The sequence below is a fragment of the Cyprinodon variegatus genome, unplaced genomic scaffold (genome assembly GCF_000732505.1).
Source record: "Cyprinodon variegatus isolate N-32 unplaced genomic scaffold, C_variegatus-1.0 Scaffold73, whole genome shotgun sequence".
Lineage (NCBI taxonomy): Eukaryota > Metazoa > Chordata > Actinopteri > Cyprinodontiformes > Cyprinodontidae > Cyprinodon > Cyprinodon variegatus.
Genome location: NW_015150526.1, coordinates 469485 through 495775, shown reverse-complemented (window position 1 = coordinate 495775; position 26291 = coordinate 469485). Strand labels below are relative to the sequence as shown.

The following is a 26291-nucleotide window of genomic DNA, read 5'->3' as shown; positions in this document are numbered from 1 at the left end:
CATGTTTAACTGTCTCTTCTTGAGAACAAAAATCACAATTTCCTGTTGGATGTTTTCCCCTTTTTTTAAAAAAAGTACTTTTTTAACCTGGTATGATCAAAACGTAATCTGGATATAATGGTTTCCTTTTTTGCTATTTCTTCCTGTTCTCCTCATTGTACCAACTTTTCTTTGAATACTGTAAAGCCACCTTCCAGTACTCTCCTCTTCCCACTGCTTTTGCTATCTTTCCTTAAACTTTTGTTTAATAAAATATTTTATTTATTTTTCACTAATTGGTATAATTATATCAATACAGCTATTTTTGTAACTTGTTCTCCTTTACTTTATCCTCTGCTCTTCCTGAAGAAAAAAACGACTAATAAGTAGATACATTTTTCATTGTAGAATATTGGACAGATGGAACCTCTTAAAAAAAGGCGGATTATTTAGAGATTGAAAAGCTATCTGTTTATTTTTTTTTACATTGTACTTTGTTATTATTATTTCAACATGATGTCGTTAAGGGAATAATAATTTGCACTACTCAGCAAATCTGTCCACTGCATACGGGCTTCTGTGTCTGGTCATGTGACCCACACTCAGCCATCTTGTGGAAAACGAAGAGAGAGAGCCACTCAACAACACGGATACAAACCCTGAGCTGTCATAGCTAGCAGAGGTAAGACGGCCAAAGTTTCACACACCAGCCAGAACCCTTAATTCACATGATTTAAATCCCGCGTTAAAGGCTCATGTTCTCATGGCAGAGAGTTGGTTGGGGTTGCTGTTTAACGTGCCATGTTGACTTGGCCTTGCAGCACCGAGCTCCGGTGTGTTGGCGTCCGCGTCAAGTCGCGCTAAACCCGTGGCACTTTGGCGAAGAAACGCCGCTGCTCGCGAAGGCCGCGTGGAGCTATCAGCTAACCAGTTAGCATGCTAGCTCTAGGTTAAATGTATAGAGTATATTCTAGTACAGCTGTTGTCATTTTAAGTTTAAGAAACAAATGCCGATAGAATTCAAATAGCTGTCAAAATGTTATTACATTTACATGACGTGTATTTGGTACCGAAAGCTAACCTGCTAGCACAACTGGCTCTCGTGTTAGTGGCTAGGAAAAATACACTGAGGTAACAGCATGCAGCTAAAGATTTATTTAACTTCAACTGACTGCCGAGATAATTTAAATAAGATCTTATAGTCAGCACTTATTTTGAATACATAACATGATCGAGGTCGAATAAAGTTAAGTGTTGAAAAGTTGCAATATAAAACTTAAATCGCTACTTCTGCTAACACAGTGTTGGCAAGTGAGGTTATTTCGGTTTAACCTTTTAGAGTAACTTCCAGGGTTAAACCGAGCGTTTCCCTTTATGGTTAAATGCAGTCTGATGTTACACAGATAGTTGGTCGCAATGGCTAACAGCACATAACTTTCACTTAGGAGTTGAAGTTTATATCCTAACCAACAGTTATTAAACACAAATTGTAGAATGTCGACCCCCACTTTCTAAGTTTCTAATCACAACGTTTTTAAAAGTTGTTTCTCATCGTTTTGAGTTGTTTGGAAGTAAACAGTTTCAAGCTTTATGTCAGATTATTTGATTTGTGTAAACATGGGAAAATGAGCTAAAGGTGTTCGTGACTTCCCTTTTCTAACGGATTTTTGTTTTGGTTTTTTAAAATTATTTGTAAGTGGGGAGTTTTACACGTGGCTTCTCCAGGGTTTCCTATGGGCGGTGGTGTTCCAAGCCCACTCTGTGTGCCTGCTATTTGAGGACTCCTTCTCTGCTGTGCTTTGCTGTCTGCCCTCGACTATAAAGATGATTGTCAGTTTATGTTTTTTATCTCGTGGCGTGAAACTTTATTTGCTTATGATAAGAGCACCTCTGTTATCATTTACAGGTGAAATGCTGGCACTGCATCCAGGAAGGTTTACTGAAATAGCAGATTGAAATTTTAAACTGTTGATGTGCTCCTTAAACAGGTTATGTATCTGGTTTATTTTAAAACATTTAATTACAGTTGCATTATTAAAATGTTAGTAACGGTTGCCCAATCTTAGGTGATATAGAGGTAAAGCTGCAAATAACAATTATTTTGCTAATCGATTAATCTGTTTATTTTTACGATGAATTGATAAATAATCAGATAGCAAAAGGTTCCTTAAAAACAAACTAAAAAAAAATTAAACCAGGTCAAAATAAATCTTTTCTGCTTGAGGAGTTCTGGATGGAGCACATTGACAGATGAAAAAGTTTTTTGTTTTTTTTATCTTAAATGCTAAATATTCATATATATTTTTATATTTGTTGCATAATTACTGCTCTAAATGGGTTGCTCTGTCAGCTAAAGGCATGTTCTAGAGTCTCTATACTTCAGATTTTTCGGTGCTTCCGTAAATACTTTATAACATACATTAAATGACTTTTTTTTTTTTTTTTTTATTTAGAAAAATTTTACACAGAAGCATACATCTGATTCTTTTTCTTTGTTAATAAAAAGTGAATTCTAATTTGCTCTTTCTCTTTGCATATTTCTAGAACTTTGAGGAAAAATGGCCGAAACCCAGACACTTAACTTTGGACCTGAATGGTAATCAAATTGACATTCATGATTAAATTTAACAGCGCTCAATTTTTTTGTTGCAGCACTTTCTGTGAAAGATCAGACCTGCCTGCTGCTCTATCAGGCAGGTTGTGCTCTCCTGACCATTTTGCCTAACCCGATTTTCTTTCTTCCCAAGGCTCCGCGCCCTCTCTGGAGGTGGTGGCGGCGGTGGTGGAGGGAGCAGCAATGCTGTTACTTCTCCCCCACTCTCGCCTGCGTTGCCAAAGTATAAACTTGCAGACTATCGTTACGGGAGAGAAGAAATGTTAGCACTTTATGTAAAGGACAACAAGGTGGGTAGTTCCACAGTGACTGCATCTTTTGTCATCTGATTAAAGCCTTTTTAATGCTAAGATGTTAAGAGAGGCTCTATATCCTACTTATAAAATGCTTCAGAGCTATAATACAGTAATATCTGTATTCCTCTTATCCAGATCCCTATAGACCTACATGATAAGGAGTTTCTACCCATATTGCAAGAAGAACCCTTGCCACCTCTGGCACTCGTGTCTTTCACGGAGGAAGAGCAGGTGGGAAAAACTTGAAGAAAAATTTAACTTAGGCCTACTGGAGTGACCCCCCAGATACCACATCCCCGGTCACCACTACACTCCACCCCGCTCACTTGAGCAGTCATGTTAACAAATGAGCACTGTTCCACGTCCACCGCTGTTCCTTCGCAAATCACGTACATCTTCTCTGTCCTTTGCCGTCAAAATATGGAGCCAAGCTATTTTTTGCTCCGCTCCAGTCCGTTCAAAGCCACCCAGGTCAAGATCCGCAATTGCAATCGCACCAAACAGGAAAAAGAACACGAGAAGATTCAGTTTGTGAAATTAAAGTATGGTAACGACAGATCTGTAACTGCAAACTAGAGCATAATTCTTATATATTCCCAAAAACTAAGACCGTTTAATTAAATTATTGGATGCAAACTCTTGGTACTTCAGCTTACCAGGAAGCAGATTCCTCATCTTGATGAAAACATATATTTTTTACTGAGAGGCTTCAAAGTTTCATCAAATCCATTCATAATGACTTCCAATAGCGCAACTCACAATTCAAAAGAAACTTCTTATCCCAGGCATGAATGAAGAGGTGCTGAGTTTGGAAGTAGAGAACCATATTTGTTTGATCCAAATTATCCCTTTTAAAAAGACCCACAACAAAAAGAAAATGTTTGGACAGTAACATGTGTGATTGATGCCAAGTTTTAATTATGCCAAATTAATTGTTCATTACTGCATGTTTGCTCCTATGAATTAAATAATATCACACATGTTCCTCGAGCTCCAAGGAAATCGGAGTGGAGCAAGACTGAAGGAACAGCGGAGGCTGTAGGCTTTGCTTTGCGCAGGCGGTCTGGAACAGAGCGGATATGGAGAATGTGACTACTGATGTGGAATGTTATGATGGCTGATGATCTAAGCTATAACAATCGGACGGTATTAATATAAGTAAAAACAAGTAGTATATGAATATACCGTAGACATCTAATAAAGGTAAAGGAAAGTTTCAGCTCTTTCCTCAAAATTTCTGTTTCCTGTTTGAGTTTCAGTAAAGATGCATGTTTGATTTGTTGATGATGTGGATCTTTTTAATCTACAGACTTTGTGAGTTAAATGCATAGTCTCCTTTATTACACTATAAATTAAGGGTTTTATAAAAAGATTGTTTTTATTTTGGAGTACGACCAAAATTATTTATTTGCAACTCAGTCTCCTTATCATTTGATATACTAAATGCAATCTTTTTGTCTTCTGCTAGTAAATTTGCACATAGCTCCTTGTACTAAAGATAAATTTATGATAAGACAGAATATATTATTGAGTGCAAAGCTTTGTTTACATTTTTGTGAGGTTTATATTAAATTAACGTCTTTTTTGTTTAGATATTTTGGCTCCTTTTTTAAAAACAAGGTTTATCCGTTAGTTTAAAACTGTGTTGATAGATTAGTAAAACATGATGGTGGCATCCTGGTTGACTTGTTTATTTTTTAGTTCATCTACAGACATTTGTATGAGTGGAGGATGAAGCTTAAGTATTCACTGTTGTCCCCCTTGCCCCCCACCCCCTTGTATCTGCAGAGAAATTTTTCCATGTCTGTAAACAGTGCAGCTGTACTCCGTCTGACAGGACGAGGGGGCGGGCCCATAGTAGGAGCACCAAGAGGCCGAAGTACATCTAGAGGTAGAGGTAAGAATATCGAAGGGAAGATCGAGGGAAATAAGTCACCTCAAGCTTAATTTTTTGTTTGTTGTGCTAGTGGTGTGGGGCGTAAGAGGGGAAAAAAACTGCAGGTGGTTAAGATGCCTTTTAAGAGCCCAGCATTTGTTGCACTCTTAAAGACATGGGGTGTAACAGTATCACTCTCTATTTGCCATGCTTAGCCTGCATAGCTAAAGCTCAGCTGTTTTAGACTCATTCTAAGGACTGAACCTCCCTTTGAACAGAGATGTTTGCCACAGTTGACAGGCTAAACCTCTGCAGCTGGAAAAGGAATAATCCTGAATTTTAGGCCATGATCCTGACATTCAGAAACGAGGCTGATGATAATTACATTAAAGACTAGAGCTTTTACCAAATCTCCTGTGATGTTCTTATTACAGACACCTGTGTTTTTGACATCATTTATTCATATGCAAACAACTAACATAATGGTTGGGACAAGTGCATGAATATTTTTATAAATTCAAAGGTTTAATTTAAGTTCTTTAACAGTAAAACTTTCTGCTGCCATACCACACACAAGGTATATTGTCTTCCTAATTCATTAACTAGTGAATGTTGTAATATGTTAAATCCTGATGGTTAATCTGTATAATTAAAGGTAATAATTGTATGCCTTTGTAATAACTTACATTTTGTGTATTTATACATTGACTAAGTTCAAATGTAGCAATGTGTTTATTTACAGGCCATACAAAACTTCTCAAAATCTGTTTGTGTTTTTCAAAAGAGATTTGTAAGAATGGGTGATTAATCGATGAATTCAATTGATAAAATTTTTTATTTGTGACAATTTCCTTCCTTAGAAAAGCTGGATTTTATTTTGCTCTTGTCCTTCCACAGCTTTGAGTGACATCAGTCCATAAATTTTTCTTCTTGGACATCTCTTAATTATAGCTTTCAGCTTAAAACCATCAGCTGCAAATTTAGTTATTTAAATTTCTATTGTTTTTTTGTGGAACATGATTATTTTACACCACATTTCACAGCTTGAGTTTCGTTTCCCTTTAAATTAAGGTCTCCTCCCAGAAGGGATGTTTGAAATCAAAGCTTTTCTTTGAAAGCAATATATGTAATTTGTTATTTTTGTTATGAAACTTAAATCAGAAAAAAAAAACTATGAAAAAATTTGAGATTTGATTTCTAAGCCATATTGTCAAGCCGTAGCGACTCGCCACAATTCTAGCAACGTTTTAGTGTTTGGGATTTTGGTAACAAATGAAAGCACAGATCATTCTGAGTTTACTGCCTTCGGGAAGCAGTGAGCGCACTGACAGGTGGAGGTCAGCCCTTATCGCCGTGCAGGAATCTTAGCGTACAATCAGATGAATGAAGAGAGCAGCCTCAGTCTGTTACCCCCCTTTGAAAATGAGTCCAGCCTGAGAAAAGCTTCTGCTGATTTGCTCTGAATTACAAAGCGGGATGCACATATAATGTAAACATGGTGTTTTCTTTTCCTCTGAAACAGCACTTATATCCCTCCCTGTAACTGATTCTCACACAGCCTCTTATCTCATTTACTGTAGGTTTCTGCCTCTTTTTTCTGTTTGTTTTAAGCCTATTTAGAATGTTTTTCATCACATTTTGTCTTGTTAGTTTTCTTAATCTTCTCTCCTAGAATTATGCAGCATTTTATCTATAATATAGTGTTTTAGCCTTTTATTTATATGAAAAGTTATTTGTTTTATTTTATTTTGTACTTGTAATTGATTTTTCACTTTTCCTACAAATTGAAAAATAGTCAGTGCTCATTATTTATTGGTGGGGTGTGCTTTGGTAGCGCAGTGGTTAGCACACAAAACCTTTGTATGGAGGCCTAAAGGGCAGATTAGACTTTTGAAACCGCACACATCAAATGTCACTTGGGTCTGGTCATGAACCAGTTTTGCTGGTATGCTTCTGCACCGTTGGTCTGGAATTTCTAGGGACTCACAGTAGTGACCTGCCAAAGCGCAAGGGGGAGCCTATTCCAGGACTCACGAGAACTTCGGTGGATGGTCACGAGGACTTCGTTTTGGCAGAGACCATGGCATCTTTATATAATTTGTCTGAGGCATCGTACAAGTGGTTGTACTTCCGAAACCTCCTCGATTATCCTTTTGTCGTACTTGTCCATTGTAGTTGTTCCTCGGTTTTTAAAAATGGTGCGCCCCGGCACCGAATCGAGAAGGACGACCACACAGACAGCCGAAAAGGCGTACCAAGGACCAATCACAGCTGCTTTTTGTCTAAGCACTTCGCCTTGAGGTCTGTGCAGGTTTGCGACTGGCGCGTAGTCAGGATTTTTTTGAGGTGCGCAACAAGGTTTGCAGAACCTCTGTGACAGATTTGACGGTTGCAGAGGCTATGCGTCAGAAGTGTAAATTGGCCTTTAGTCCTTGACGCGGGCAACCCGGTTTCTAATCCGGCCTGTGGTCCATTCCTGCATGTCTCTCCCCCTCTCTCATAGTAAAAAAAAGTAGTAAAAAAAAATAATAAAGACATTACTTATTTGTTGCTCTTAAAAATGATATCAATACAGGTTTTGAATAAAATACAAATTAACAAGAAGGATTAGTAGTAATGAAAAATCCATAACCATAGCCATCCCTACAGAGGATCAAAACCATTTAGCCATTTAAAAGCTAAGATCAGGGTTTTGAAATTAAGTCTGTGATGCTTTTTTTAAGGAACATTTTGACTTTCTGAATCATATCTATGTTTAAACACCTGTGGCTCATATTATTTGTGGTTCTGCTTTTAGGGCGGGGAAGAGGTGACGGGGGGTTTTACCAAAGAAGTTTTGACGACGTTGAAGGTTTTGGCCGTGGGGGGAGAGAAATTCATCGCTCTCAAAGCTGGGAGGAAAGGTATTGAAGGCAGATTTTCTGATGTCAAGTGTTTGTGGCAAAACCAAGCCTTGTTTTGACCACATACAATGTTCTGTGTGATGCGTGTTTTTGACTAGTCTGCTCCTTTTTAGTGATGACTTTTTTTCAATCAGGGGAGATAGAAGATTTGAAAAGCCAGGTCGAAAAGACCCAGGTTGGTTTCACATTTAACTGAAAAGATCAATATATGTCTGACTGTTTTGGCAAATGGAGTAGTTTACCTCCTTGTTTGTTTTCTCTTTGAACATGTCAGAAGCTGCTCCTGGACATTTTCAGATCAATCATAGTAAGTCTACTTCACAAACGCTGATGTTACTCACTGGAAATGTGGGACTTATGAGCAGGACTACATTTTTTATTGCTCAGTGATTTCTGATGTTCACCTTAAGATGCTAGTTTTAATCAGTATAATTGATTTAGGGCCTTGCACTCCTTTTTACAGCCAGAGGAGCCACCTATGAGGATGGCGGGACAGGACTGCCCAGGAAGCATGAGTTCACGCGGTCAGAGAGTGAGAACTGGCGTACTTCTCGTGACGAGCTGAACGGTGAGGATGATGAGGGGGGCTGGAGCCTGGCAGGTTCTCATCAGGACACTGAGCAGTGGTGCCCCCTACGCCCAGGTGGGCTCTGCAGTAACAACATCACCTTAACATTTATCTTAGATGAATCATCTTTGATAAATGTACTGGTGGGTTGTGTCATGTCTGTTTTATGACTGTGGGCTTACCTTTTGGGAGAAGGGTACACATTTCTCATAGACTATAAGCTGTGCTCTAATTTTTAGAGTCATTAACAAAATAATAGGTACATTCTACCAACTTGTTATTCTAGGAAGTCTTTCTCAAAGATCTACCAAAATACCAGCAGGTGCTCAGATTTTTGATTGACCAGACCCGTGACTCACTCGTTAGAAGGCTCCAGGTCCACTGTTTTCTGACTCTCCCATACCTGAGCGACACCAGCTGGCCGTAGTAACACACTTCTACTGTCCGTATTGCGACAGATAGAAGCAGGGGTGCCGTGTTGGGGGGATAAAATAGGATAATTCTAAGGGTCCTTGACTGAGGCTGGGCCCAAAAGGGGAAGACAAGACTTACCCCGCTATATTTTTCAAATATAAAAAGAAAATCAGTTCAATCAGCAGTTTTGTTGGGCCGAATGTCAATGTCTTTGATGCGGTCCCAATTTCCTGGCGGCCTCCCTGCATAGAAGGCTCAAAGTTTGCTATTTGTGCTCCAAATGTTTTCTGTTTTATTCTCATTGTTGTGAAATAGGAGGGTCTGCCAACTTGTATCACAGTTATGTTACACAGCTGGTATTTGCTTGCACTTGAAATTTATGTCAACTCCCTAAAGGGATGATTAAAAGGAGAGTCATCTTTTTTTAAAAGCAAGTTTAGTCATTTTTAATTTGTTTTTATGAAACAAAAAGGATTAAAAAAAAAAGTTAATGAGGTTTGGTTTGAAAGATTCTGACATTTGTTTTTTAGGATGTATCGCCCATTCCTAGTTCTGAGGTTTCACCCATTTTCTCTTTAGAAAACTTGCCACATTTTAAAAAGTTGTCCATCTCTTAAAAATCTGAGCTACAGTAAAGCTTTGCAGGTGAAGTCTGTTGTTAGATACTGCTAATAAATATAAAGTGCCTTAAAAGTTTCAACTTCATTATTGTGCTTTTGTTTCAAATAAATCAAACCATTATAAAGTGATTACAGGTTGGTTTGGTGTCCAGTTCACATAAAAGTATGATAGTGGCCACATTTTCTTAGTAGAATGAATAACTACAGTGAAAACATTGGACCGGAGAAAAAAAAGAACATAATTGAGTATAAAGACCTGCTCTGTGAGCGAAGTCTTCGTTCAAGTTACCTTTCACTCTTGCTAGCTTCCTAAACAGTACTTACGTGTGACCACAGATGAAGATGGCTGCAGAGGTTTCCTGTGACATTGAGCCCTTGAATTTTTTAGCTGCAGAGTTCCTGCTGGAAATATTGGAGGTTGACATGGTTTAATATTTTAGATTTGTTCATCCAGTAGTACCAGAGTGATAAATTACCCTGTAGCCAGTTACACTGTCCTTTAATGGGAGGTGGTGTCATATCTAAATATCTGTAGCCATAACCAAGGTTCTTGTATTTACTTCACTATAAAATGCAGATAGTTAAGGGAAAAAATCCGTTCCACGTTCAAACTTGTTTTTTGCTTCCCAGATGGGCCTCGGTCAGCAGGGTGGCGGGAACACCCAGACCAACGTCGGCGCTTCCCATTCGATGCAAGAGAAGAGGAGCGTGGCTACAGGAGACCAAGGTCAGGTAGTGGCAGCCTGGAGGATGAGCGGGACAGCTTACCAGAGTGGTGTCTGGAGGACGCAGATGAAGAAGCAGGGACGTTTGACTCTTCAGGCGCTTTTCTGTCTCTAAAGGTAAAACATGTTGCGGCAAGACAAGCAGTGATATGCTGGCATGATGTCATTTAATTCTAGAAAAGAGCATTTTATCTGTGACCTATAGGTCAGATGACACTGGTGTTGATTTCTTTTATAAATGTTTTCTTTTGCTATCAGAAAGCGTCGAAGGAACCAATCCCAGAAGAAGCAGAGCTTGATTTCAGACCCTTGGAGGAATATGATGAGGGTCAGGAGGAGGAAGGTAGTTTATCCAGGGAGACCAAAGAAACGCAAAAAGAGGCCAAAAGAGAACCGGATCGAAAAGGTCAGTTGTACTCATCATCTTGGTCAGAATTTCTGTTCTTCTTGCATAAATGGATTAATCTCAATATAATTTGAAGTTTAGCTAAGGTTAATTTATACAATAGCAGCCATTCAAAATGGCCCTTCCCAGTCAAACGCCAGCTGAATGGCAGCCCACTTCACTGCAGATCCCAGTGAAATCCCATCCAACTTCCAGCCGCTGGCCTTCTCCTTGGCGTGCAAATTTTTTTTCTCTGACTCCACCCTTTCACCCAATTACAGGGTCTGAACTGAAGGTCATGCTTCTCTTTTGATCTTAATGTCCACAAATCATGACAGAATATTTTAGTACAAAAACTGTTTAAAAAGGCTTTGGTTGATGGAGGTTTATGGCGATGCTGTTGCAATGGATTGTTTTGAGGGAAGAATTGTTTGCTGAAGAAGAACAAAAAAAGCATGAAGAAGAAAGTCCACCGGAGCATTTAAATGTATTTATGCGCCTGAACTTCTTTACTACTGTGCTCTTCCTTCACATGCACCTTTGCCTCTAATGTGATGTACAGTAAGAATGCAAAGCTTTTCATTTAGCTGCCTCAGGGCGACCCACCCAGTATTGTTGAGCAGACAGAGCTGTTCTGTTGTTGGAAGAAAAAGAAACAAACTTCTCCAGCCAATGTTTTTTCCCCTTTTAATTTTTGTAGTCTGAGCAAAGCAAAAGCCTTTTTACTGATCTGATTGTCGTTTTGAGCCATAACTAATTAACTCATTTTGTACATCTTTATTTGTTTCAGAGTTAACTAGGGGGTCAGAAAATGGTCCATCTGTTGTTCCAGTTGTGGCTACATCACTCCCCGAGTCCCAGCCGCCTCCTCAGAGTTTGTCCCCGAAACATCCCAGCAGAAAAGAAGAGTCTGAAAGACCAGCTGAAAGGCACCCACCCCTGGAGCTTCCATCAGAGCCCTGCAAAGCCCCCCTTCGTGTTCCAATGTCTAATAGCATGCTGGAATCACACCCCATGACCCACATTTCCACCACCCTACCAGGTAGGAATTGGTTTCTTGTATTAATTGACTTTTGTGTTTACCCCAAAACTGAGATTTTTTTTTTTGCTTTTTTCTTTCTGTTTCATTTAGAGGCTTCTGCTCCATCATCCACTGTTCATCTACCACAGCCAAAACCTGTAGAAGTCCCTGTGGCAATGAGCAATCCTTTACTCTACACATCAAATATTGTGACGCCTATAAGCAGGCCCACCACCGTGACAAATGATGCTGATGAAGATGAAGGATTGAAACATTTTGAGCAAGTAGGTTTTAAAAACCCTGGCTCTAGTTATCCTGAATTGAACAGGAAGTCATTTAAAGTTTTTCTTTATATTGGAAAATTCAATTTTGTATGATTATTAATACAAATGTGAATGTTCTTGGCTTTAAATTGGGATGCACGATATATCCACTGTAACATCAGTGTCAGATGATTTTAGTTAAGTTCTAAGGTTTTGGTATAGACTCCCAGTTTGAATACCTACTACATCCGTGACTGTTGTTTACATCAGGGTTAATATTTAAATCAGGCCAGATTTTTTGATTGGTTCATCCGGAGTTTTTTCCTCTTTTGAAACCATATAATTTTTCGATTCTTTTGCAGGAGGCAGAAAAGATGGTAGCTTACCTCCAGGACAGCGGAGTGGATGATGACAGACTTGCAGTAAAGACTTCAGAGAAGCCCAAACCTGCAGGCCTGCCTCTCACTCACGAAGCTGCTCTCAAGTGGTTTTATAAAGATCCACAGGGGGAGATACAGGGTGAGAATGCAAGAAGCTTTTCTTTTTGTCATTGTCAATATTTTCCTAACGTTGTTTCTTATTTGGACCTCTGACCCGCCCTTATATCTTCAGGTCCATTCGGTAATCACGAGATGTCTGACTGGTTTCAAGCTGGTTACTTCACCATGTCTCTGTTGGTGAAAAGAGGGTGTGATGAAGTGTTTCAACCTTTGGGAGAGATGATGAAAATTTGGGGGAGGGTTCCCTTTACTCCAGGTCCCGCACCGCCACCACTACAAGTAAGATCACCTGCAAAATACGAGAAATTTCACGACACAGAATAGTTACTGTGATAGTAAATACAAGTGATAGCTTGAAGCCCAGGTCAGAGCAAATTAAAAGTAGGTGATAAATCAGCAGTTTGTTTTTGATGTTGAAGCTGAGAAGAGATTTTCATTATCTACCTTGTAGCTAAAATTAGATAAGGCGTTTGACTTGTCAATCTGCTGCTTTGTTCACATAATGTTCTTTGACTTCCATTTTGTGAGCTTTCTATTCTTAGCTACCTTTAAATTAGCTAAAGCCGTTTCTATCATCTGTCAATAATTCAAATTAAAATGAACGCTTTATGCAGTTCATCTGCTTTTTTTAGGAATACAAAACTAAGTCTACAAATGTGGGCAGATAGTATCTTCTAAATCTGAAAACATGTCTTCTATGCATAGCTTACATGTCTCATGGAAATTCAGAATAAACAAAAAGCGGTTTCAGTATAGAACAGGTTAGGGGACTGGAGTTTCCATGAACTATAAACAATGTGGCTGAGTGGTGAGTCTAAACGTAAACTAGTCCAAACTACTTTTGTTTTGTAGATGAGACTTTTATGCTTCAGATGTTTGTTCTTCTTGTTTTACTTGTTACATCCATTGACCTGTAGATGGTGATATAGTCCATCCAATCTACCAACAAACTTTAAGAGGCATTGATATTTTCCATTTCGGTTTGTGCCATAATTTTTTTTTTTGTTAATGTTCTTTGGACTGCACTGACTTATTTTTCTCTTTATTAAAGGCTGATGGAGACCAGGAGAGGTTAAAGAGGCAGCAGGAGCTAACCGCTCTCAACCTTTACCAGCTGCAGCAGCTACAGTATCAGTACCTCCTCAGGTATGTGAGGCTCTTATCTAGCACTTCCAAAGAGAAACCATTCAGCATGGTCTCACAGGTCTTTCTGCTACCAGACATATACAGAAACATACGTTTTCCATTTCCATAACACTGCTGTATTTTATTATAAACAGAACAGAAGGTTTCATACTGCTGCTGTTTACATCTGTTGGATCGATAATCTGTTCTGTTCTTTTTAAGCTTCCTAATTCAAATGAAGCCCATTTATGGATTAAAGCTTTAAACTTTCATTCTAAACCATAAACAATGTTTTGTTGAGTCTTTTATTATAATTAATGATACGATCTAGGGTTGAAACAATGATTCTGATTGGTTATTTTAACATTACACAAGCTGAATAACTGGTGAAGGAAAAGTATAACTCTAAAACATGGTGTTTACTGAGCCAGTCTTTCTCTTAGAGCGGTAATTAAACTAAAACCACACAGAAAAATCTAACTTTTCCATCCAAGAGGAAAAACTCTAGAATTTTCTACTGGGATTTTTTTCTATTTGATTATTAATTGGTAGCTCTAATCAAGTTATTTTTTTATAATTGTTTCCTCTACTTTTGTCTATGATGTTCTGAAACAGGCAGCAATATGCACAGGCGTTGGCCCAGCAGAAAACTTTAGCTCTGAACTCGGCTCCTGTCCAACAGCAGCAGCAGCACCAACAGCAGATCAACATGCTTCTGCAGCAATACCAGGCTTTAAAGATAAGGTATGAGACTTTTAATATATTCTTACTAACCTTAAAAATTTACTTATTTTTCTCATTTAGTGGACAAGCAGCTCCTACTGAGGAGGTTTCACAAATACAAACCTCCAGAGACATCTTGTGATTTAGCTCATAAACACATGGAAAGAGATCAAAGTCACATTTGGATAACATGAGAAAGCTTTGAAAATGTTGGAAACAACTGCGATTTCTAACTCTACATGGCGTGTGGTGTTTCAAGCCTACTGTCTGTGTCCTTCATGCCCACTTAGAGCCGGACAGAATATTACATACAAGAGGAAAAGCTGCAGAGTATAAAAGCTGCATACCTTATGTCCACAAAGATCCTATGTATATCAAGCATATTTGATTCTTCACTCCTTTTATCAGGTGTGGATGTAAACGACACTCAAATAATTGACTGAAATATATCATTGGGAAGGAAGGTTTAAAATGCAGGATGGCTAAGAGGAGTGGTGGCCTAGTGGTTAGGGCATTGTGCTTAGAATGCAGAGGTTCTGATTTCAAGCCCCACTCCGGGGATGGGTTAAATACAGAGAGTTCATTTCGTTGCTCTGTACCTGTGACAATATATTGACAATAAAAATGCTATAAAGAAAAAAAACTTAAATATAATGTTGTGAAGCTCTATTTTTATTATTCCTGGCAGCATTTTCAGTAAAATGTGGGTTTTCTCTAATTTCACTTCCTTTGTTCTTGAAGTGCTTCTGAGAGTCTTCTACCTCCTGTTACTCGATCCCTGCCAGTACCCGACTCTGGTTCTGTGTGGGAAATGCAGAATCCATCGTCTCAGGCTTCCTGTAAACCGAACCTCCCACAGGTTGCTACAACCAGTGAGTTTTGTCTTTCATGTTAAGCAGTTTTTGCTTTTTGTAAAAATACCCAACTACAAAAACGCATCTTATTATGTTGAACACAGCATGGGAAGGCAGCAGTGTGTGGGACTTGCCTATTGACTCAGTGGCACAAGCTCCAACTATTGAGCAGATGCAACAGTTTGAGAAAGCAAGATCTGCGAAGGTAAGCATCACGTTCCCCGACCAAAACCTTCTTATTTCTGGTATTTGACTATTGCTTGCTGTTGAAATGAGGCAAAACATCCCAATCCCCATGATACATACACTAGTCTGGATTTTGAAATATTATTTCCTGATTATTACAGTGTTTCGTAAGTTTCTTTAGGCAGCCTTACAAATAGATTTTTTTTTTTTTTGTACATATACAGCACATTGTCTTTCTGCTCTTTTTATTGGGTCATTTGATACACATCCATTCCCACAGAGTTAACTGAAATGCATACAGAAGGGATCAACTGCCCAAAGTTTGTGGTTCGTTGGCAAGAGTGTGACATTTCCTCTTCTGCGCAACTTTGTTAATGCAGGTTTGAGGGCTGTCAGAGGGAAGCAGGACCTCATCCAGCTTTTCTAAACTGCAGCTGTTAATAATCTTCTGCCTGGCTGTGTGTTTCCTGGATGGGACCGCCTTTTACAGTTGCTTTTTGTGTCCCCTTTTCTGTCTCCTTGAACCCCAGTCGGCCTCAGTAGATGGCCGCTCACACTGGTTCTGCTGGAGGTTTCTTCCTGTTAAAAGGGAGTTTTTCCTCTCCGCTGTCGCTACAAGCATGCTTAGTGTGAGGGATTGCATTCCAGTCAATGAGTCGATGCAATCAACTGGTTTTCCTTAGATAGAAAACTTTGAATCAATTTGACTGTATGATCTAGTGAAATGTGCCTTGAGATGACATAAACTGAATTGAACAGAGTAATTATGCTTGTGAAATAAATATTTTTAAATGCAAATCATTACGCAGTGATTATGGAGACTCTTTGAAAGCAGCCATGTCTCGAGTGTTTGCCTCAAGCATAGATTGACACCTTAAAAGTCTTTATCCAAAATCTTAATTGGCCAATAAACATAGGGTTTCTTAAATCGCGCATGGAACTATTCTTACGATCGATTCTTGGATAAAGAAATGATAAATGAATGTGGCCTTGTATATCTTAGAGATGAGTGTGTAACCGCACATGGTCATGAATGTCAGTTCAACTCTGCAAAGAATCTGCTCTCAAAGGGTGTGATCACATCAGATTGTAAGGGGGTTTTGGTTTTGTCGATGTTTAATCATGCGGTTAACTCTTAAGTTTTATTCTGTTGATAGCTGGAGCTGGAAAGGCGAGAGGCAGATTTGAGAGCGAAACGTGAGGAAGAAGAAAGGAAGCGTCTAGAAGAGGCACTCAGGGTTCGACAAGAGGAAGAAAGGAAGCGTTTGGAAGAAGAGGAGCTTGCTCGGCAAAAACAGGTTAGACAGAACAATATCAGTTTAGACTGGGAAAAGACTTGAAGAAATATTTTTATTTCTATCTTTACTGCCACTGACTTAATACTGGATCTTTAGGAGGAGGCACTAAGGCTGCAAAGGGAACAAGAGGAGGCACAACGGAGGCAAAAAGAGGAGGAGGAGAGGAAGGCACAGGAGGAGGCCCTCCGAAGGTTGGAGGAAAGGCGGAGGGAAGAAGAAGAGAAAAGGAAACGGGAAGAGTTCCTTCGTAAACAAGTAAACTAACAAATGATCTATGTATTTATTTACATAAAATACTTCTATTATAATACAGTACTGTCCTCCTAATTAGGAAGAGGAGCGTAAAAGGCAAGAGGAACTAGAGGTGCTGAGGAGACGTGAGGAGGAGAAGAGGCGCCTGGAGGAGGAGGCTGCTGCTGCTGCTGCTGCAGCTGCTGCTGCTCTTGCACAGCAGCAGGAGGAGCAAAAAAGAAGGGAGCAGGAGGCTCAAAGACAACAGGAGCTCCAGAGGCAGAGACAGCAGCAACAAGAGGCCCTCAGAAGACTGCAGCAGCAACAGCAGCAGCAACAGCAGCTCGCACAAATGAAGGTCAGGATTCCCAACATCCATTAGGTTTTAAAAGCAGAATCAAATGGCCTTAAAGTTGAGAAGTGTTATTGTCCTGTTTATAGCTTCCATCTTCTTCTAAGTGGGGACAGCAGTCATCCAATCTCAACCACACACAAAATGCCTTGTCATTGGCTGAGATCCAGAAACTAGAGGAGGAGAGAGAACGACAGGCACGTGAGGAGGTAGGAACCATAATAAAAATAAAGTTAATCTGTTACCTGGGGTCACCCTCTTTAAAGCACACAGCTTTTTTTTTTCTTATAGTCAGGTAGGTCACTGTTTAGAAGCTCAGTGTAATGAAATACAGGTAAATAAAATCCTGTAGTGCACCGGATTAAAATATGATTGAAAGGCCTCGGAACGCCCGTTAAACCTGCGCATATCAGCATGTGGTCTTAACTATGCACATGTCCTTCCTGTCCTCTATAATTGTCTGATATTAATATTGCTGATAACTAATTTGTATTAAAGTTCTTTCCACACTTAAAAGGACCACAGTGCTGACTTTGCTTCGGTGCTTCAGTTCAACACTCCACAATCCTACAGTGCTTCACTGTCACATGCGCAAAGAAGAAATGTGCAGTTAAAAACGACCTTAACTCTGTTACGTTATACAAGGAAAATCTGATTATACCAGTGAATGTTTCGACATTTGACAAAAAATATTAGAAGCATTCATGTTTTTCTGCTTGAACATAACAAAGAGAACAAGTATTCTCCTTGGGAGTTTTGTGAGGAAAAAAAAAACATTATTAAAGAAGCATTAGAGAGTTTTCTAACGATACTGGCATATTTGGTTAAACAGGGAACTACAGCAGTCTTATGCTCATTCTCGTAGCTCGCGCTCGTACTTAAGTTTTAGTTTTGTTTTCCCCCTGATGTAGAGTTGACGACGGTGTCTGAATTTAGCTGGATGCCAATCACTTCTGAGTATGCACAAAATCCATCTTAAATATCACGCTTTGATTGTTTGCTAGGTGGACTCATTATAAAATGGCAAGCTTGATGAAACATTATTTTCAGATCCGAAGCACATTCAGGGAATATTGGGTACATGCTCAGATACATCGGTGCTGAACCAGTGAGTCGTCAGTCTGCTCATCAAATGAAAATTTATCCTTAAAGGGAGAAAAAAATGGGATACTGTAAAGAAATTTTTCAGTACAGGCAGCTCTTCTCTGAGCTTATTTGTGCTTCTTGTATCCAAGATCTCGTTCTTTCGGTCATGATCTAGATTTCCTGACCATAGGTGAGGGTAGGAACGTAAATGCACTGGTAAATAAAAGTTCAGCTCTCTCTTCATAACTAGGGCTGGGTAAAAAAATCAATTTTATCGATTTTGAATCGATTACTTCACATTTTTGCAAAATCGATGTCTAGGCAATGAGATCGAGACTCATTTTATAGTGACCCGCGTGACCCCTGCATTCAAATAAGCAGGAACGATGCACTTAAGATTACTTCAGACAGCTGCAAATATAGCCAATAGGTTGACTGAAGACATTAACAAATGGGGGCTGACCAGCAAACACCCTGTAGTTGATACAGACAACGCTGCACATATGGTATATGCATTGAAGATAATGCAGCTAATTTAGGTCTGTGGTGTCATGTCTGCTTGCTCGAGTGAGGCTTCACTTTTTCACTTTTCACAAACAAGTTTACATTTATGAGACAGTTTTGTTCACATCTCATGTTTAAACTGTCTGATTAACAAGTGTGCACTTTGTGTTTAATGTGACAGGAAAAAACAAAATACATGAGTATTTTGAAAACACAGTTGAACCACTTTCATTATTGTAAAAACAGATCGAATCAAAATTAATCGATTAAGAACTGCATGAATCAAAATTAATCGATTAAGAACTGCATGAATCAAAATCGAATCGATTAAGAACTGCATGAATCAAAATCGAATCGATTCGGGACTTTGGCAAAAATACCCAGCCCTATTCACAACAGACTGATGCAGTGTCTGCATTATAGCAGTAGCTGCACAGAGTCGTCTCTCGATCTCCCGCTCAATTCTCCCTTCACTAATGACCAGGACCCTATGATACTTGAACTCCTCCCTTTGAGGCAGAACTCGCCTCTAACCTGAAGCGGACAAGACACATTTTTACCTCGCATGCTACTGCATTTTCCTTTTTCTTATTTTAGTTATGTTTTTTTTTTATTAATTCATGTATATGTACCCCTGAATCAGAATTAAACAGTTGTGTTCATGCAAGGTGAACAGCATATGCAGACAAGCTTGCATGCCTATTAGGAAAATAGAAATAGTTATATGAACTGCTGCATTATGCAATTTAGTACTTTAACAGAATATAAGAATGCTGTTAAATTTGGTGGCTTAAAAAATACAGGCTTTACTGACTAAAGTGATTTGAAGTAATTGGTGCTTCTTTTACCCAAACAGCTCTGTACTAATTTACAGTGATAAAGCACAAAGCTCTAGTTAAAAATCATCAAGATCGCTGGCTTTGATCATGACAAAATGTGATGTTAGAGCGACACTTCATATTCTATAAATTAATTTAACGTGTGACCTGTCCTTGCTAATAACACCTTGGTGGTCTTCTCACCCTGTCAGCAACGACGTCAGCAGCAAGAGCTCCTAAAGCAGCAGCAACAGCAGGCGCTGCAACAAGCTCAGCAGACACATGCCAAGCTCTCTGGTTGGGGGAACGCTGGCAAACAGCCCGTTATTACAAAGTCTTTGCTGGAAATTCAGAGGGAGGAGGCCCAGCAGATGAAGCAGAGGAAGGAGCAAACACACCAACAGCATCCAGCTGTCAGCCAACAGACTCGACCTCAAAACAAAACTGTACGTAACATGATAACAACATCTCTGCAGTTAGGGGGACATTTAATTCTTGTGTAATTTCTTAGTAAAGATAAATATGGTTCCTTATATTGGTCAGTTGGGCAGGTGGTGTTTGTCAAACCAAAAGAGACCGTTTTTATTCAAATATAAACACTGAAATTATGACAAAATGTTACTTGGACTTCAATTTCTGAAAAGTCTCACTTATGAAGTCAAACTTAATAATTAGTGTTTTAATAGTGAACCAAATCTCCTATAGATTTTCCTTCTGTTCCCTGTTAGTGACGGAAAAAATGCTGTTTAATATAACAACTGCATTAAATATGTTCTCAGATAAAGTTTATCTCCCCATTGTAGAGTAGTGTTGGCCTACTGGGTTAGAGCAGTGTGCTTGAGAAGGTTGCAAGTATGAGGTTTGATCCCCACAGTCTGCACTCTGGGTTCCTAGGCAAGACGCTTAACCCCCACACTGCTCCCCGGGCGCCGCACAGTGGCAGCCCACTGCTCCCCAAGGGGATGGGTTAAATGCAGAGAGTTAATTTCCCCATTGTTGGACAAAAAAAGCGATTTTACATTTGAGTTTGAAGGAGATTTAATCAAGTTGTATCTATTAGGCAGTTCAGTTTATTTGGTACTTAGAAGAGACAGCCATTCTGTAAAGTTTTAATCGGTTAAGCCATGCACAGCATAGTTATTTCTATTACAGGGACAAGACATAAAACATGAGTTTAGAATTTAGGTTGTACTTCAGAGAGTATTGTCTATACCTGATGAAATAGGATCATGTGTATAAAGTTTTGGTTTAAAATGTAAAACATATCAAATAATGTTTTTAAGTTTTTGTTTCCCGCTCTTTTCACAGTTATAGTAATGTTATAGTAATGCTAGATTGAATTTCCTACTTCCTGAAAGCCACATTTCATGTACTGACAATCACAAACTTTTTCTGTGAGCAGCTTTTTGATAATGGGGTAATAAAATAGAGATTCATTGCAAGAGTTGATGTTGGTCTAAACCTCTGATGCACTGTGTTTCTCCTCACAGACATCGATGAGTAACTCAGTTTGGGGGTCTGTTAACACCAGCACTAACTGGGGCTCGGACTCTAGCAGTATATGGGGCGACACGCACAACTCAAACATGGGTTTCTGGGATGAGGCCGTGAAGGAGGCTGTCCAACAACCCCCTCCTCAGACCAAAAAAGGCAACACCCAGAAAAACAACAAAGGAAACGCCAACCTCAGGTATTTGTTTAGGATGCCAAATTAAAAAAACTGTGTCTTAGTCAGAGCATGCGATAAAAGCCATGGCTTAATTTGAGAGATATGAGTAATACTCTCTTCTTACTGAGGTCCTTTGTCTTCCACATTAAGTAACTCTCTGAGTGGGCGGACCAGTAAGAAGGTCGACGAGGAGGAGAAGCTGCTAAAGTTGTTCCAGGGTGTCAGTAAAAGCCAGCAGGACACATTTATGCAGTGGTGCGAGCAAACCCTGCATACGCTCAACACGGCTAACAACCTGGATGGTAAATCTGAAAGTATTTCACAAAACCTCTCCACCCACAGCCAGCGATGAAGTCTGAGTCTCAAATAACTCTCCATCTGTCTTCCTGCCAGTTCCTACGTTTGCATCCTTCCTGAAGGAAGTGGACTCTCCTTATGAGGTGCATGACTACATCAGGAACTATCTAGGTGACACTCCTGAGTCCAAGGACTTTGCCAAGCAGTTCCTGGAACGTCGTGCCAAACAGAACGCTAACCAACAGAAACAAGGGCTGCCGAGCCAACAGCAACTCAGGCAGCAGAAGCAGCAAGTAAGAAAACCTGAACTTCTGTTAGTTGTTTAAAGGTCTAGAAAGCAGTGGTTGGTAAAGCTAACAAAAAAGTTAGATTTGTTGCCCCATGATATGTTAACCCTTTGCCTCCCAGTCTACACCGCCTGTGATATATGGCCATTTTTATTTTTCTGGGTGAGCCTGACAATTTATTTTTCAGCATCATTTTCTCTTCTCAAAATAATCATACCAGTCAAATTATTTTACCGATTACAAAAATGTTTGTTATGAAAATATTTGCCTTTCCTACCGAAGCCAGCTTTACAAATGTCCAGTGGTGCTCAGTAGACTCCCTTTTTTCATAATTCACAGAAAATTTATATCAAATTGTATTTTTCAAAAAGTAACTTCTTATACAGGTGTAATTCATTAAAACTCTTTTCTTCATTTTGGAAATTAAAACTATAAAGTTTTTATCTGACAGAAATATACAAATCCACAAGCTTCTTGTAACTGTTGGGTCTGCTTGTTTTTGTCTCCCTCTTAGTTTGCTGTCAAACAAACCCAGAGTTTACCGGTTAAAAAAGTCATCCTGTAGAGCAGGGGTAACCAATTGAGAATTAGCGAGATCTGAATAAAAAGAATCATCAACCAGTAAAGGTCCGGAGACATTTTTAATTATAATCTGTTACTTTAAACAGAATTGAACACTGAAATAAAATGCAGGTGTTTATGCATCCATGTTATGCATTGAGTTTTTAAATAAATAATATAAAAATAGAAAGTTTTTCAATTTTAAAATATAAATTATTTTTGAAATAAGGAATAATCTTTCAGTTTGTTATATAGACAATTTCCTGATTCACATATTTTCTAAAACACCTGAACTGACTGTTTTTCTTTTTTTTTTCTTTTTTTTTTATTGCTTAATAAAAGAAGTTTGCTTTATGCTGCCCTGCAAAGGCCTTAAACCTTGGTTTGAATGGCGTCAAAGCCATTCTCAAGCAGATATCAAGGTGCTCATTTTGAGCTTGGATTGATATTTATTTTTTATTATGGTCATGGTGGAGAATCCTGCTTCACAGCAGCAGGTTAAGCCAAACACACTCAAAATGGGCCCTCTTTGAGCACGCCATTTCACTTTTCTGTCACCAGTTCACTGCGCTTCTTCCAGCAATCTAAACTTTCTCTGCTGCCTTTTTTTCTCTTCGTTTTCTCCTTCTTACCCACCACTCCGGAAGGCTTTACCATACAAACAGGAGAAGCGGTGCAAGTGAAGTTAGACACTGTCGTCGGACAACATGCTGTAGATCATAACTTCTTTCACAACCTGTTTGCGCATACCCACTTCTCTTCTTGCCAGCCTTACGTTCTGGCACAGAGATGTTTACGTAATTGATTGACATTAGGTGTAAAACAATGGCTGGAACTTGGTGTTAGCCCTCCATGTTATTGTGGTGTGAGAGCTACTTGACTGAGAGAGATATCTCCTCAAACTGGGATAATACATACTTGTTTAATCCCCTTCAAAATAGATACTCGTTTTAGAATATTTGTGGCCTATAAAGTCAAAAATGTTATGGTCCAATAAAATTCATATAACAGTCTGAGGCACATTTGGATGCATATTTTGCACAATATGCGGAATGAACCCATTTCATACTAATGTCGTATAGCATCAACATACCTTGCCCAATTGATGTCAAACTTTGGACACATGTCAACAACAGGAACAACCGCTTTAGTAAATTACACATGCTTGCCGATGTAAGTTCTGCCTGTGGTATCTAGAAATCACATTTTATTCAGAAAGGGGAAAAAGTAACTTTTAAACATGTTGTAATTACTTTGGTTAAAATTTAACAATCAACAAAACAGAAGTCTTTTTATAGGTGCATTTGGGTATATCCAGCTTTTTTGCACAGGCTAAAACTGGGGTGGTGGTAAATGGTAAAATAAAATATTAGCTTCACTACTGCTAACCGGATAAAGAAATCAGTGACAGTTAATGCTAACTGCTACGGTGTCTGCATATCTCAATAAAATACGGCACAATTCTAAACCAATTTTGAAGCTCATGTTAAAAACATTAAACTGTTGCATACAAAACGAGCACCTGTCATAAGCACAATAAAACTTTTCTCTCTCAGACACACACACACATGTACACACAGTGTAACAAAAAAGTGTAGCATGTGCTGCAGGCGACATGTTTGGCAATCCTCAGTTCAGTTCCTCCAAATCAGCTTCCCATTCCTGCTTTCTGTATTATCTTCAGTGTCAGGTTTCAATCATGCTGTCAAAGGTGGCTGAATCCCCTGCATGTGCAGCAGCAGCATTTAGGCTACAAACAGGTTTAAAATCCCTCTGCTAACCATAGATTGATGGACTCCATCCTGCAAGTGAACGGTGGGCCTGTTAGAGACACTAATTAACCTGAGACCATTTTTTTTTTTTTTTTTTTTTTTTTACCTCAAACCATCTCCTCTTGGATTTATTTAGGATCTTGCTTTTTTCATCAGTTTTGGTCATGCCCAAAGACAAAATATGCCAGTGGTGATTTCTATCAGTGACCTTAGTTTGCAGAACCTAACCTAGCAGAAGTTAAGTAGTGCACTAAACACAAACTTGTTATTAGTTGATAGTCAATCTATGACCATCTGCTGTAATTCAAAGGTTTTTCTTCATATTTGGTCTAGATGCAAACTATTCAAAAAAATCACAGAAAAATAATTTGTGAAAGTGAGAATACAAAGTATTCCGTAAAAGTTCAAAAAATCCACTGGACTTGGTTTCCAAGTTTTGAAGACGTTTCGCCACCTCTCCAGGAAGCTTTCTCAATTCAAATGTCTGGATCCGCAGTGAGTTTGAGTCTTTATATAGACAAGGCCTTGTATTGCTTGGAAACGTGCAAATATTCCAAGCAATACAAGGCCTTGTCTATATAAAGACTCAAACTCACTGCGGATCCAGACATTTAAATTGAGAAAGCTTCCTGGAGTAAACCAAGTCCAGTGGATTTTTTGAACTTTTACGGAATGACTATGACCTGGATGACTGAGAATCTTCATCAGCAGAATACAAAGTAGAAATTCTATTACATATTGTACATTTTGATCTCTTTTCCTCAACTATATGCATATTTTACCCATTATTTTAAGGTGGAGCAGAACTGGAAAATGCTCTGACTCTTAAGGGGGCAGTTGGAAAAATATGCACTGCAAAAATTATCTAGAAATAAGTAAACATTTCTTAAATTACATACATTTACCCTTAATTTGAGTAGGTCAATAAGATGATTTGCCACTGGAATGAGTATTTTTACTAAGATAATTAGATTGGATGTGATTGAAATAAGTCAATGCACTTATTTTTCTTATTTTAAATGTTAATTATCTTGCTCCATTAACAGTCTCTCCTCAATTCAAGAACAAATGCACTTATTTAAAAAAAAGAATGACTTATTTAGATTTCAATTTTTTGCAGTGTGGATATGTATATAGTGTTACTCTCATGTTTGCTCATCCATGTGGCAGAAGGCTGAAGCTTTAACACTTTAACAGATGTTTCATGTATTTTTACCTTTTTGTGGGAAAAGGTGCATGTTTGGCTGATTGAATTAAACAAACACATGTTGTCTTATCTGTAATTTTTAAAGCAGGGTTACTGAATTGTTTTTTATTAGTCTTACGTTATCTGTTGTTTTTCTATAAGGATTCGGTATGGGGTGGGACGGGATCTTCAGCCATCTACCAGTCCAACCATACGAGCAGCCAGCAACAACGCTTTGAGACGGTCACCTCAGGGAAGAAGAAAAAGAAGCAGAAAATGGTCCGAGCTGACCCAAGCCTTTTAGGTGAGCTCAGTTCTCCATCTATTGAATTTCAAAAGACAAGATCTATATCTGCTGTGTAACAAATTTTCCTTTTCTTCTGTTTTTATTGTTAGGTTTTTCTGTAAATGCATCGTCTGAGAGATTGAATATGGGAGAAATCGAGACTTTGGAGGACTTTTAAGGGACTGCAGCCAAGCAGATCCCAGTGACTGTATCCAGTTTGAACAGCAGCTGTTCTACCTAAACCCCAGCCCCCCTCAAGTTTCCAAAAAAACATTTTTTTTTTTAAAGTTTTTCCATCCATCTTCACCTCTATTAGTTATTTGTTTGTTTTTTGTTTCTAACTAGCAAACTGACCTGTAGCAAACTGGTGCATGTGACATCTACCGGGCCAAATCAGCAGAGCCCTCAGAGATCTTCATCTCTTTTGGCTTCAGCTGTTTGATCCACAACCACTCCCTGCATCCAATTCTCACAGAGAGAGATCTCAAAATTGGCCTCTATCGATTGTGGATTTTATTTGAAGTGTGGATATACGAGTGGGATAGCATAAGGGATAAAGAAATTATTTGCTTAGAATTTGTTTTATTTATTGAAAGCCCTCACTTCTTCCCCGTTACCCCACCCCCTCTCCCCTTATTCTTTTCAGCTGGTTGTTCATGGATATTAACGGCAAAGTAGAGCCCAAGGATTCGTGCCCGCTTATGTCCTGTTTTAAGGACATGTTCAAAAGTTCCAACTAGTTATCTATTTCTTGTAAAATACTAGGCTGTTAAAGGAATAAAGTTTCAATTCTGCATCTGTATTATAATATATAAAAAAGGATCTGCTGGAGTCATACTTTTTTATAACAGTATGGAACAATAAAACAGTCTTATGTGTGGGCTGTTCACAT

The 26291-nt window shown here is 38.9% G+C and overlaps 1 protein-coding gene across 2 annotated transcripts; it reads left to right on the top strand.

The window, feature by feature from the left end:
- The first annotated feature begins 569 nt into the window (after positions 1 to 569).
- gigyf2 (GRB10 interacting GYF protein 2) lies at positions 570 to 26291 on the top strand. Of its 2 annotated transcripts, none has more exons than XM_015372578.1 (29): positions 570 to 661; positions 2524 to 2575; positions 2727 to 2883; positions 3025 to 3120; positions 4678 to 4786; positions 7563 to 7668; positions 7803 to 7843; positions 7943 to 7975; positions 8132 to 8236; positions 9901 to 10112; positions 10254 to 10401; positions 11171 to 11422; positions 11513 to 11685; positions 12027 to 12183; positions 12277 to 12443; positions 13216 to 13310; positions 13905 to 14033; positions 14754 to 14884; positions 14971 to 15071; positions 16210 to 16350; positions 16447 to 16605; positions 16682 to 16939; positions 17023 to 17142; positions 19554 to 19787; positions 20832 to 21031; positions 21161 to 21312; positions 21404 to 21600; positions 25276 to 25417; positions 25510 to 26291. In XM_015372578.1, exons 2-29 carry the CDS (start codon positions 2538 to 2540, stop codon positions 25575 to 25577), a joined length of 3921 nt encoding a protein of 1306 aa, XP_015228064.1. In that variant the 5' UTR covers positions 570 to 661; positions 2524 to 2537; the 3' UTR covers positions 25578 to 26291. The 2 variants fall into 2 exon arrangements, with proteins under 2 accessions (XP_015228064.1, XP_015228063.1); XM_015372577.1 differs by having other exon boundaries at positions 7782 to 7843.

Bases quoted from the DNA above. Each gene is read 5' to 3' on its own strand.
- gigyf2 (XM_015372577.1), top strand. From the start codon at position 2,538: ATGGCCGAAACCCAGACACTTAACTTTGGACCTGAATG. The intron at 14,034-14,753 runs GTATGAGACTTT...TTGTTCTTGAAG, and splicing joins TACCAGGCTTTAAAGATAAG to TGCTTCTGAGAGTCTTCTAC. The intron at 19,788-20,831 runs GTACGTAACATG...TTCTCCTCACAG, and splicing joins CTCGACCTCAAAACAAAACT to ACATCGATGAGTAACTCAGT.